At 38.0% G+C, this 14,254-nt stretch overlaps 1 protein-coding gene across 3 annotated transcripts in view; it reads right to left on the minus strand.

Moving 5' to 3' along the window:
* Positions 1 to 1,019: 1,019 nt before the first annotated feature.
* LOC101414223 (zinc finger protein 596-like) overlaps positions 1,020 to 14,254 on the minus strand; it is a 60,178-nt gene continuing 46,943 nt past the window's right edge. For all 3 annotated transcript variants that reach the window (XM_058275498.2, XM_058275499.1, XM_058275500.1), the window contains 5 exons: positions 11,624 to 11,709; positions 9,965 to 10,091; positions 6,762 to 6,857; positions 6,163 to 6,245; positions 1,020 to 5,782 (listed from right to left, as the gene is read on the minus strand). In XM_058275498.2, the coding sequence (XP_058131481.1) occupies positions 4,835 to 5,782; positions 6,163 to 6,245; positions 6,762 to 6,857; positions 9,965 to 10,091; positions 11,624 to 11,635 (1,266 nt within the window). In that variant the 5' untranslated portion in view covers positions 11,636 to 11,709 and the 3' untranslated portion in view covers positions 1,020 to 4,834. The remainder of the gene's footprint in view (positions 5,783 to 6,162; positions 6,246 to 6,761; positions 6,858 to 9,964; positions 10,092 to 11,623; positions 11,710 to 14,254) is intronic.

The following is a 14,254-nucleotide window of genomic DNA, read 5'->3' on the forward strand; positions in this document are numbered from 1 at the left end:
CAAGAATAATCTGAGTACAGGAGCAATGACTAGTGAAGGATGGTTCATTAATGGGTCGTTTATATTGATGACTGGGTATGAAACTTCACTCTTGAATTGAAACTTAGTATTATGTGGTGCCTAAGAGATGCCTCCCTGGAGGCTCTTTGTTGCTCAAATGTGTCCTCTCTCTAAACCAAACTCAACATGGAATAAATTAAGTTCCCTCAGTGTGGGAAATGACCCATGGGGATGAGCCTCTCTGGCACCAACATTACTACCAGGCACCAACTAGCAATGCAACTGGATATAGACCTTGACCAAAAGGGGGGAAAGGTAAAGACAAACAAATTTATCCAGAGGTATGCTTATGCAAGTCTCAGCAGGATCTGATTGATTGCCAAAGCAGATACTACCTACCCCAAATAGAGGGGATCCTGAGGGCTCTGGAGACATCCAGACACTATAGTTCAGGTAGATAGCTCAGGAGTTTGGTGCCTTGCCAGTGGGCCCTACTATGGAATTTATGCCCCCCAAGGTGACAGAGTTGGACTCTGTTGTGGTTTCTATACACATGGCTCTTATGCCCCTTCTATTTGAACCTGTAATTAGTACTGGTTTGTACATGTATGTCCAAGAGACTTAAATCTTTGGGTTGTCCATGTGCCAGCTGGGCCTCAAATCTCAATGGAGTTGCAACATCTCTCCAGTTCATTGGTCCCATCCAAGAAAACAATGAGGTGATGAAGGACAACTACCATACCAAGGAACCAGGAGACTACAATTGCAAGAAAATCCCGTCCATCTGCTCTAATGGAACACTGACCCCTTTCAATCAGAGGTGGAATGGACATTACCATCCTGGATTCCTCAGGATTGGGGAACAAAGTAGGGACTAAAATAGACTTACTGGTATTCTACTAGATTTATTGTGGGTCTATCAATGGAAGAAATTATATCATTGATATGGAGGCAGGGGCCACTGGAGGTTATGAGGAGAGGGACAGGGAAAAACACGTGTAATGCAGGAGGGGGAGGCATTTTCAGCTCTTGTAAATTGTCCTTTAATGACACTGCAATGACAGATACAGGCCATTATATATCTTGCCATAACTTACAGAATTGGGTGGGAGAGAGTGTAAGCTACAATAAGATTCAGAATGGACTGGCAGGAATAAATGCTTATTAAACCCATATATATAAATGAATATTGAATGGCCAAAGTAATAATAATGTTGACTCTGGGCAAAAAATATTAGTAAAGTATTAAAACACACCATAAAATAAATATATACTGAGTAAATGGACATAAAGTGTTTGGAAATACATTTGTGAAGTTGATAAACAATAATTAAATTCACATTTGATAAGGCAAGCAAAAATGTTGTAATTACTCATCAAATTCTCAAAGAATATTAAAATAATGCATCTGATCCAATAAAGGAGAAAAATTTAACAGAAATTACCAGTCCAAATGAAAGCATTCAGGAGAAAAAAGAACAAAGAGAAAGCACAAGTAGCACAATAAAAGAGACAGATTTAATACAGTAAATTAAGTAAATCCAAATTAATTATATTTAACAATAATTCAATATTAATGCTTCCCTTAAATAATCAAAATTTTAAGTGGATTTTAAAAAAAACATTATCTATATAGATATATAGGCCTGAGAAACTCATCTCACACAGCAAAGTTGACAGTAAAAGGCAAAAAAACATGTCATGTAAACACTTTTGAAATAGAATGATCATGAGGCTATAAGTCCCATCAGGTTGGAAAGACATGTGGTTGTAATAATCCCACTGTTGGCCAGGACATGGAAGAGATGATCCTGCCTTGGAAGGGCATGGAGGCATTAAAAAAAATGAGGAATTACCCAGGTGGAGAGTCCCATATCCTTTCTATTGAATTCAGGGACAGCAGTGGGTGAAGTGGTTGAAAAGGCCCACCACAATGTTCTGGTTTGGGGTGAGATCAGCAGCACAGCATAAGCCTTTTTTGACTGAGGTGGGCAGGATAGAAGCCTAGCAATGGGAAACCATGCCACAAAGACCATAAAGAGAACACAAAGCATTACCAAGGATAGACAAAGGAAGGGGCAGGGCCAGCCAATCCCCACAGTAATGTAGCTTTGACTGGCAAACAGGGAGATACACAAAGCATAAATGAATGGGATCCCTATAGAAAAACTGCCAGTGTTATGGGGCAGAAGGTGGACTAAGGAAGATATTAAGGCCATCTCACAAGCCATAAAAGAGCAGTAGGAATAGGGCCACAGATATGAGGTTTAGAATTCTTCAGAGGCCCAACAAACCACAGCTGCAGCTGAGGAAGGAGGTACACATGGGTTGCTAAGGTTTCTTTGTACACAGAACAAAATGATGAGGAAGAGAATTCTGTGACCATGATGATTCCTATAGGGAGGATGCTCCCCATCATGTGTACTCTCATCTTACTCCCATTAAAAAGAATGTTTAGGATAGAGCAAAGGGCTCTGGATGCTCTCCAGGAATCCCAAGTCCTATATACTCATTAGAGTGGATGGAGATAACGGGGTCGTCAACCTTCACGGATCTCTTTGATATAGTTGCGAAAGTTGCAAATATTCCAAGGCTCTGCAGAGAAATCAATACAGTGGGTGACAAAAGGCATTCCTACCAATGGTATGGCTTGGTTCATGAAGGAAAGTGCAAAACATATAGAACATTGGGAAATGGAGGTGGCTCAAACCATGGGTGCATCCTTCCCACAAAGGAGGTCTTAGGTTCAGTTCCTGTTGCCTCCTAAAAAGATGAGTACACAATGAAAGGACACTGAGAGCAGGGAGTAAGTGCAAACAATGATGGGGAAGAAAAAATAAAATAAATTTTTCATTAAAAAAAAAAAATCCAAGAAACTATTTTCTTGCATAATGTGGCAGCTGAAATGACTGTTGTAGCTGAGGAGAAGCACATCTGAAAAAGTGTTCAGATATTCAGCTGGACTCTCATCAGATCTAGAAAGCTAGTTAACAGCAAAAATGACCCAGCAATACTGACACACACACCCACTTGTGATGGGTGAGAGGACATTGGAATAGACAACTAAAATAACAATTACATTCTCTGTGCTTGTCAAATTTTACTTTATTAAAATTTTTAACTCCTTCCTAAATTTTAATGACAATTTTAAAGAGTATTTTAAAAGTAGCATATTTATGAATAAATGACTGTACTTCTAAAATTTGTTTTTATCCATGTTTTTCATCTTTGACATGATGCTATATATAACACAAGACAATAGCTTAGTCATAATTTTGTGTCCTAAATGTTTAACATTCAAAGTAATTTTCTGATTTATTCCAATCTTACTCCTTAGAATTACAGAGAAACATAGAATGTGGCCAACATATTAGATTTTCAGAAATAATAATCTGATCTATAAGAAAACAGTAACTTAACTGAATTAATCTCTTTCATATTGGCTCATACAAAAACTCATTATTCACTATACCCATGTCAATTCTAAGATATTTTCTTACAGAATTTCAATAGGAAGTCCTGTTTAAACTTCTTGACTCTTGTTGAATTTTGTGCTAAAGGTCCATATCAAGTATTTTGTGTTCCACTATGAATTTTCTGATGTGAAGTCCAGCTGAAGATGTTCCTAAATTACCTTTAGGATTCTTGTTTCCTCATCATCATCATAAAATGTCTTTAGTCATGACACTAAAAAGTTTTGTACTTGGGAAGTAGATGTGGCTCAACTGACTAGAGTGTCTGCCTACCATGTAGTAGGTCCAGGGTTGGAACCCAGGGTCTCCTGGCCCATGTGAGCTGGCCACATGCAGTGCTGCTGTATGCAAGGAGTGCCAAGCCAGGCAGGGGTATCTCCCCATGTAAGGGAGCCACACATGCAAAGTGTATGCCCCACAAAGAGAGCCACCCCATGCGAAAAAAGTGCAGCCCACCCAGGAGTGGTGCCGCACACATAGAGAGCTCATGTAGCAAGATGATGCAACAAAAAGAGACACAGATTCCCAGTGGCACCGAGAATGCAAACAGACACAGAAGAACAGAGAATGAACACAAGAAAGCAGACAATGGGGGGTGGAGGGGTGGAGGGGGGAAGAGAAATAAATCTTTAAAGTTTTCTACTCTACAGGTTCTCACTTGTCCTACAATTGATATGTGTGAATAAATGATTTCATGTGATGTTTCATGAATGGCATCTCCTACTTGAATTACCTGGCTTTCCCTCAAGGAGCTTCACTCTCTGATAAAGACTTGTCTCTTTATCAGCAGGAACATTTCCTTACATTTCTATTAGAAATTCTCTTGTTTTGTAGTACCAGACCACCTATTAGTTTTTGCTACATTGGTGATACTTATATCCATTCTCTCCAGTGTGAACTGGCCTAAATTGATGAAGTAGTCAGGATGACTAAGGGCTCTACCAGATTGATTTCAGTGTTTCAAATGTGCAAGTTCTCCAGTATGTTTACAGGTTAAATAAAGGGCTGAAATCTCTTCCATATTCAAAACACTTATAGTATGTATACCCTGATAAAATCTAAGGCAGAACATTAACTGAAGTCTTTCACATACATGGCATTCATAGGGTTTCTCTCAAGATTGAGATAAGTCCAATTGTATAACTTTACAAAAAAACTAAGATTACCCCAAATAGATGATATTCTTATGGTATCTCTCCAATGTAAGTTTTCTTGTACTGTCCAAGAGCAGAACAAATGAAGGTTTGCCCTCATAGAAGACATTCACAAAGAGTATTTCCAGAATAAGTCCTCTCATGTTGTCTCCAGTAAGAAGAATGAGTGAAGGATTTCTAAAGTAGGTGACACTCACAGGGTTTGTCTCAAGTGTGAGTCCTCATGTGTCCTTTAAGAGTAGAAGAATGGCTGAAACCTTTCCCACATAGATGGCATTTATAAGGTTTCTCCCCAGTGTGAGTCCGCTCATGATAGCGCAAGCTAGAATAATGGTTGAAGGATTTCCCACATGACTGACATTCATAGGGTTTCTCACCAGTATGAGTTCTCTCATGTTGTCTACGGGCAGAACGACGAGTGAAGGCTTCCCCACATAGATGGCAATCATAAGTTTTCTTTCTAGTGTGAGTTTTCTCATGTTTTCTCAGGGGAGAAGAATGAGTGAAGGATTTCCCACATGAAAAACATTCATAGGGTTTCTCACCAGTGTGAGACCTCTCATGATATCTAAGACTAGAATAATGGGTGAAGGATTTCCCACATGAAGGACATTCATGGGGTTTCTCACCAGTATGATGAACCCTTTCATGATATCTAAGGCTAGAAAAATGGATGAAAGATTTCCCACACTGATGACATTCATAGGCTTTCTCTCCATTATGAGTGCTCTCATGATGTTTAAGGTAAAAATTACAAGTGAAGGCTTTCCCACATAGATGGCATTCATAAGGTTTCTCTCCAGTGTGAGATTTCTCATGTTTTCTCAGGCCAGAAGAAGTAGTGAAGGATTTCCTACATTGATGACATTCATAGGGTTTCTCTCCTGTATGAGTTCTCTCATGTTGTGTCAGGGTAAAACTTCGAGTAAAGGCTTTCCCACAGAATTGACATTCATAGGGTCTCTCTGCACTGTGAGTTTGCTCATGTTGTCTCAGGTTCGAATGTTGAGTAAAGGCTTTCCCACAGAGTTGGCATTCATAGGGTCTCTCTGCATTGTGAGTTTGCTCATGTTGTCTCAGGTTCGAACGGTGAGTAAAGGCTTTCCCACATAAGCCACATTCATATGATTTCTTGTTGATGTGAGTTCCATCGTACTGTATAAGGCATGAGCATAGAATAAATGATTAAAATTTTCCCATGGTAGTTAATTACCATGTTATTTTCTTTCATACATAGAGGTCTTCTCTTTTGTAGCATCCCAACTGCAGAGCTATCTCATCAATATTGAGGGCCTTACAATATTTCAAAGATTAGGTATATGACTCATGTTTATGAAATTATGTTTCTATAAATTCCCAGGTTATATTTTCTTGTTGAAAATAATTTTTCCCAAAATTCAAACTATCACAGATTTTTGGATTAGCACTTAAAGCCAACTTACTATGTTTAAGTGACTGTGCTGAATTTTTTATTTATTCTCCCCCTCCCCCAGCTATCTATGTGGAAGACCATGGTTCACACCCATGAAGCTTACCAATGGCATGAACATAGATGTGTCTTTACTGCAGATGCGCTGCATGGATAACATTTCTGGCTTTTTAAGACCACTTTCCATACCTGAAAAATTTGAAGAAAGCAGTTCATTGCTAGACTAGCATTTGGGCTAAGAAAATGTTGAAAGGTCCATCATGGTCTTATAATTCTTTCTAATATGACATTGATTTGGGAAAAAATATCAAATTAAGGAATTCTCTAGGCAGGAAAAAACTTTATACAACACTGACAATTAGAAAAGATATTCAATACTGAAATAGGAGAAAAAAATTACAGATATGTTTGGGAAGTAAAAGAGGGAAAATCTCAAAGAGGAGGATCAGGAAAGGGCCATTAAGCAAAGTTTACATCTAATAGTACATCAATTTCTATTTTCCCAAAGCGACAGATACTTGAATACAGATGGATAATAAGCAAACAGAATAATGACAATAGTTGAGGAAAATTTCCCAAATAAAGATACCTACATTTCAGAAAATATAACTCACTTAAGTAAACCTTCAGTTGATATTTTAAAAAAACTACTGATTCACTGATCTAGCTCATCCTTGCTGTGAATCACAGGTTGCTAAAACTCACCTGAATTCTGGTTTTGAAAAAATCCATTTCTGTCTCTCCATAGTTTCTCTCCTTGTGCAAAGTGGGAAAGTACATCTGATTTACAGACCTGATGTCCTGGGTGTGGGAAAAATATAGGGAAGTTTAACTTCTGTGCAGTGAACAGTAAATTATCATCAAGTCCAGGGAAGGTGACCACTTTGGTTTCCTAAGCAGCAGAATCAAATATGAAATTGGTTGGTTTAAACAATATGATTTTATTAGCTTATGGTTTTAAGGCTAGGAAAATGTTCAAACAAAGAAATCATCAAGGAAATTATTTCACCCCAGGACTGTGGCATTCTGGGACTACCAGTTTGACTATTGGTCATTAGCTTCTGACATAACAAGGCACATGACAGTATCTCATGGTTCATTCTCTATTGAGTTTATTAAATTTCAGCTTACTTCTGATGGCCTTTTCTCTCACTGTCTGAATTTTATCCTCTTAAAAAGGACCTAGATATTAAGGTTTAGTCGTATCCTGATTGAGGAGGAACACACCTAAACCAAAGTAACCTCAGCAAAAGGTCTTATTTATAATAGGCTTATAATAAGAGGAATGAAGTTTTCTGTGGTACATGCAGCTTCAAAACAACACACTACACCTTCTGCTGTCAAAAAAAGATATATTGTTTTTATAGACAAACTACATTCATTCCATCACAATATCTCAAAAGCCTTAAGTCATTTCAGAACAAATGCTTAGCATAATGCCTGTTCAAAACTTGTTATGAGTTTGGTCTGAACACTGGCACAGTTCTGTCTGAGAATCAGTGAAATCTAGAGAAATTACTTGCTTCCAATATACAAAGGGGAAATATGTCCATTCCCATAGGGAGAAAATCAGTGGAAATAAGGGATCACAAATCCCAAACAAGTGCAAAACCCTGCCAGGTATACTCCATTAAATTTCAAGGTCAAAGAACAATTAATAGAATCATGTTCTGTGCTTTCGAAATGATGTACTGGCAGATCCACCCATTCCAAGAGCTTGTGCATCATCCTCTATGCACTCTACAAATCTTTTCAAGGTCTCCCTTCGATCTGACATCAGAACTCAATTTTGCCAAGTTCTCTGCCACTTGAAAACAAGGATTGCTTTTCCTCAATTTCCTATAACAAATTCATCATCTCTTCCTAAGTTCTTGTAAGAAGTACCTTTAGCATGCATATTTCTACCAACATCTTTCCAAAGCAATCTGGTCCTTTTCTATCAAGCACCTTCCAATTCTTTAATTTTTTACCGATTATCCAATTCCATAGTCATTTCCACAGTTTTAGTGTTTGTAATAGCAGCTCCCCACTCTCCTGGTACCAATAATTGAGTTAGAGTCTTAAGCTGCTGAAGCAAATACTATGAAATGAGTCAGCAGAAACAATGGAAATATATTAGCTTATGTTTCAAGCAGGGAAAATGTTGAAATCAAGGCAACACTTTCTCCCCAAGACTGAGGCATTTTGGGGCTGACTGCTGACAACTCTTAGTCCTTAGTTTGTCACATGGCAGGGTACGTGGTGGCTTCTTCTCATCTTCTCTGCTGGGTTTTATAGATTTCAGCTGCTTACATCCTCTGGCTATCTTTCTCTGAATTTTATTCCCTTGTAAAGGAGTCCAGTAATAGAAAAAAGGTCCCATCCTGAATGAAGTAGGACATACCTTAAATGATACAACCACATAAAAACTCCAGTGAAAAATGGGTTCATACTCACAGGAATAAGGTAGATTTAAGAACTTGTTGGGCAGTGGACTTGGCCCAGTGGTTAGGGCATCCATCTACCACATGGGAGGTCTGCGGTTCAAACCCTGGGCCTCCTTGACCCATGTGGAGCTGTCCCATGCGCAGTGCTGAAGCGCTCAAGGAGTGTTGTGCCATGCAGGGGTGTCCCCCGTGTAGGGGAGCCCCACACACAAGGAGTGCACCCCATATGGAGAGCCGCCCAGCATGAAATAAAGTGCAGCCTGCCCAGGAATGGTGCCACCCACACAGAGAGCTGACACAAGATGACACAACAAAAAGAAAACAGATTCCCATGCCACTGACAACAACAGAAGTGGACAAAGAGGACGCAGCAAATAGACACAGAGAACAGACAAGGGGGTTGGGGAAGGAGGGGAGAAAAATAAATAAATAAATAAATAAATATTAAGAACATGCTATTTCTGCAGTACATACAGCTTCAAACCACTACAATGACCAAAGAAGAATAAGGTATACACTGAAGGTCATCCAAGGGAAAAGTAACGGAAAACTGAATACTGACAATTCCTCACCATCAAAGTGTTAACTCTTGACCTAATGTCCAAATAGTGAGGAGAGTTTTTGATGCCCAAGTTCATAGAGAGATGCAAAATGCTCTGCATTTTCAAACAAGTTTATTCAATATTTAATTATTTTCTAAAAAGAATCCAATAACTTGAGTTCCGCCAGAAGAGTTTTATGTGGAACAGGATATGCCTGTTGTTTTTACTACTATAATCTGATTCCACACTAAAGTCTCTAGAGCAGAATATAATTATTAGGGAATATTTAATCCCCTTATTTATTTCTTCAGGAAATGTTCATTGAATTCCCAGCACAGCTATGAATATTTAATATTGAATAGAAGAAAAACATAAAATTTGCATTCAAGGACATTGAATTTTAGTGCAGTGGAAAAGTGGAAGTAAATAAGAAATAAATTTCTTTTAGATAGTTGTATATATTATAAAATAGTATAAAATAAATTATGTTTATACAGTATATAATAAAATATAAAAGAATACAGGGAAGTGGATGTGGCTCAAGTAGTTTGGCACCTGCCTACCACATGGAAAGTTTGGGTTTGGTTCCCAGTACATGCTAAAGACGAGCAAAACAGCAAGCTGACATGATGGGCTGGTGTCGTGAGCTGATGTGACAGGCTGGCATGGGGAGGTGACACAACAAGATGATGCAATGAGATGATGCCATGAGAGACACAACAAGCAGGGAGCAGATGTGGCAAGTGATTGGGCACCTCCCATCCACATGGAAGGTGACACGTTCAGTTCCTGGTGCCTTCTAAAAAAGGAAGACAAAGAGACAGAGAGCACACAACGAACAGTCAGAGACTGGACAGTGAGCACACATGAGGAGGGGGTAATAATAAAAAAGAATATAAAACAATATACAGGAACTGATAGGTAAATTTGAGAGACTTACCCACTGAGACCAGATGACTAATATTCTCGAGCATCACATCTCTGAACAACTTTCTCTGGGATATTCCCAGCAGGGCCCACTCTTCCTGGGTGAAGTCTATAACTATATCTTTCAAGTTCACTAACTCCTGAAAACATCACAGACACAGAGTGCAGACACAATCAGTGCTACCAATGCCAACAGCAGGTTGTTTGAGGGACAGAAACAAGGAAGTGGTGATAGTTTATCGAAAGCTCAAACTGTATTTGAGTTTCAAGTCTCATCATTTTTAGTGCTGAACAGTCACCTGTCTTTCACACACACACACACCCTGAATTTTTAAAACCCCATATAGAAGAATATCATAAGACATGATATAACAAGGAAATTTCCTAATTGGCCATTATAATTTCCAGATGGTGATATATACAATTCATACTTGAGCATTCATACCTAAAACACACATGCAATATCTATATTTCCCACTTTTATACCATGATGAAGGTTACATCATTTCCCCTAGAGGACCTCAGTCTCCTGTCATTTATGAAATCACGTCATATCCTATTATAAATTTTGAAATAGCCAATAAGCTTATGTGAAATGTACTTCCTAAGAAACATGTCATAGGTATATTATTCAGTAGAATGCAAAGTCCAGCATTCTACAAAACTAAAAAGAAGTATCATATAGAACTTGGAATCATTACATTCTGTCTCACTCAATGCTACATAACTCAGGTGTTCATCATAACATAAGTACAGACCGTTTAGCAGTACACACCACAGACTCTTGAGACTGTTGTCCTAAAGGATGTTCCTGACCATTAGAGGGGTTTGAGAACTTTCAAAGTCAATTTTCCTTTGGATCTCCAAATACCCATTTCATTGTTTTTCTAGTAACTTCACCACCTCTGTATGTTCAAGGGTACAAGAAAAAAAAAAGAGTACAAGAAGCCTCTTAATCCATTCTGGTCTCTCCAATTCTTCAACTACTTTCACAGGGCCATATATTTTATAGGACATACTATATTCCGTTCTCCTGAATGCAGGTTGGAGTTAAAAAAACAATACTTCTTATATTTACTTCCACTTATGGAAGTAAATGACTGAATATGGTTATCTACAAAATTGGAAAAGAGGCAATTGAGGTCTGCTTTTAGTTACCTTTTTTCAGACGTTTTCAAAATGTGCAACTATATATCAATGCTTTAAGAAATTAAAAGTGGGGGAAATATTCTCTTCTATTACCTAAGTCCCACTTTTGTTCCTCTCAACAATGCACAGCCCTATACCCTAGCACCTATAAAATTGTATTGACTGAACTCATCTGCTGAAACATCAGCCACTCTACTGATTGTAAAACTTCTGCTTTTACTCATCTCTATCATTTATGTTCACGCCATGCCAAAGCCAAATGGAGGCATGAACATAACCAATAACTGAATTATTTTTCCAATGAGAAGCCTTAACAGAGTCTGGAAAAAATATGTTTAATGTGGGAAAGGAGATTACTTATTGATCCCTAAACTAACCCCTAGCCCCTAACCTACCATCACCATCCCAGAGGCCTAGATGAACTTAAACTGCAACTCAGATCCCTAAACACCATGTAAATGAGACTAGAAAATCCATGCTGACAACACATGGGTAATTTCAGTACAAAGAATTCCCTACTCACCAGTGGTAGCATTGTCAATAGCTCAGCTGACAACAGTCTTCATCTGGGTTTTCACTCAAAATCATATAAGCACTAGGTGAACAAAGCTGAGAATGGAGAAAGAAGCTATGAGACTCTGGTCTTGTCCCCAATTTCCAGACCCAACTCTCAGGAATCCCAACCCTTCCCCTGGAATTACCCTAGGTACAATCAACAGGGGCATGAAGTGTGCACCAAGAGAAATAGGGGAGGACTCTCCTCTCCCTGGGTCAAGAGTAAGAAAGGCTTGGCTCTTCTAGATAATAAAGAAGATATGAACATCTTCATTGAACCGATAAGAACATGAAAATCACTGAGTTTTCTATATTCACTAGCCCAAGATGTCCAGAGATTTTCAATACCTTCCCATATTTCAAAACATTGTGCCTCCACCTACAGAGAAACCACTCTAGAATTTCTCAGATATGACTGTTCCTGGCTTATGAAACATTTATCCCAGCCCACTGGACACTCACTCCCTTCTTCCTTTACTTTGTACCTTCCCTTCTGAGTACACTTCTGTCAAGTCATCTTGGTTCTTCCACATGGCATGCTTAACAATATCACTCTTTTACACCAAGTTCTAGATCTCCTCTTGCTGAACTTGAATATTACCAATAATATTGAAAAATGTATTACATTATGGGGTTTATCAATTCAGAGTCTTGCTCCTTTGGAGAGGTTAATGGATCCCATCATACAAATCTAGTGCTGAAAATCCCATGCATCAGAAAGTAGTACAAGTACATGGGTCATACTGTCTCAAAATCCCCACAGACTAAGAGGCTCAAATAATACAGAATGAAGAATTTGGGAGAAAATATATTTCCTCAATCTGATATTTTGCAGCAGCTGACATCTGATCCTATATTATTTATCCTCAGCTGTAACAATCTTGCACTCCACAATTTATAGCTGTAAAGGTTCTATATTATAAATTCTTCCCTAAAACACTGATAATAAGTACAGGCATTTCATATATAATTATATTGTCATAAACAGAAATCAGATTAACTTACTCATTTGTACCTGAGCCCAAAAAAACACTGGTTGTATTCAATGTGATTGGAAATTTACATATTTGGTTATTTAACCCTCAAAGTAACCCTGCTAAGACCAAATTCCCTATTTAACAAGTCAAAGGAACAGAGGCTCAGGAATCTTTAGTAATGGTTAAAATTCCATGGCTAGAAAAAGTCAGTGTTTTAATTTTTCTGCCTCTCTCCAGTTCAAATTCCTTAAGACTTATACCTGGGTTATACCAGGAATGTCAATTCTTGTTTTGATAAGCAGAATCCCCACCCTATTATCAAAATCTCTTCATATAGTTTGCCCACACAATTATGTCACCTTCCCGTTATCCTATCAAACAGGTAGCCTCACAGAATTGAAGCCACAATGCAAACATCAGGCTTTATTTCCCCTGATGTTTACCATCCAGTATAATCCACACTTACTCACTGCAATAGACACTGAGAATATTTCTCATGTCCTACTGAGTATTTACCATAAATGTCTCCAACAGGAGTGACGTGAATTACCTGCCTTGTCCATGCTGCATGAACACGGAACATGACTAAGGCAATCCAGGTCAAAATAAGGTTCTTTCCTTCAGGTTACGCTTGTAATTTGTCATTATACTTTATTTATCTGTCCCTCCTACTGGTATAAATTACATAAAATTATTCTCTGAATATTCTGGACAAGTTTCTCTGCAAAATACTAATGAATTAGGACTTCAAGTAACCTAACCTGTCCTCAGATGGCCTAGGCCTGAATACCTGCAGTCAACTCCAACAATTGCATTCTGATTAACAGAATCATTTACAACATAAATAAGGACTACACCTTGTGGTTAAAATTCTCTTCCTTACCACACCCAACCAGACCAAAACTGTAAGGACACTAAGACTGATTGCTGACGCTTTCACTATGTACCATTGCTAAACTTCTTTCTAGAAAAAGGATCATTTGTTTGAAGGACTCTTTTTATGCAGTTGATAGTATCATAAGGCCCATAACCTAGAAGACAAACCTTGAGCAATTCAGGTGTCCATGAAGACACATTACTCAGGTCATAACTTCTTTAATAGTCTTTACCCTCAAATTAGATAAATTATGAAGATGTAATTAAGGGAAACAAATTGGATCTTTTAATTCCTTTTAAAACCCTCAGTATCAACCTTTATTTCTTTTCCAAGAGGTTTCATTATTTTGTGAATTTTGTGTTGGGCAAGTATTCTAGAGTAAGAAGATCCCTCCCACATTTCATTCCTAAAAGGAATTATAATCTACTAACATTCTCTCAGGATATAGGCATCAGTGTATTCTATAAGTAGAAATGTTTGGGATGAAAATATATAGTCAAAGAACAATGTTGTCATTGTTTTGATATGGGCATATTCTACTACTGAGCAAAGGAAATAACATTCCATGTCTCTTAATGTCAGATTTTCTGCATATTCCAAGAACTGTAAAAAGTATAAGACTCAAAATTTTAGTAATTCCCAGAATAAATAATCTTATTTCAGTATTTGTTTCCCTATGAATAGGATGTACACTATTTTCTTTTGTTACAATCCAATCAGGATCATGTACTGTATTTAATAAACA

The sequence above is a fragment of the Dasypus novemcinctus genome, chromosome 14, assembly GCF_030445035.2.
Source record: "Dasypus novemcinctus isolate mDasNov1 chromosome 14, mDasNov1.1.hap2, whole genome shotgun sequence".
NCBI lineage: Eukaryota > Metazoa > Chordata > Mammalia > Cingulata > Dasypodidae > Dasypus > Dasypus novemcinctus.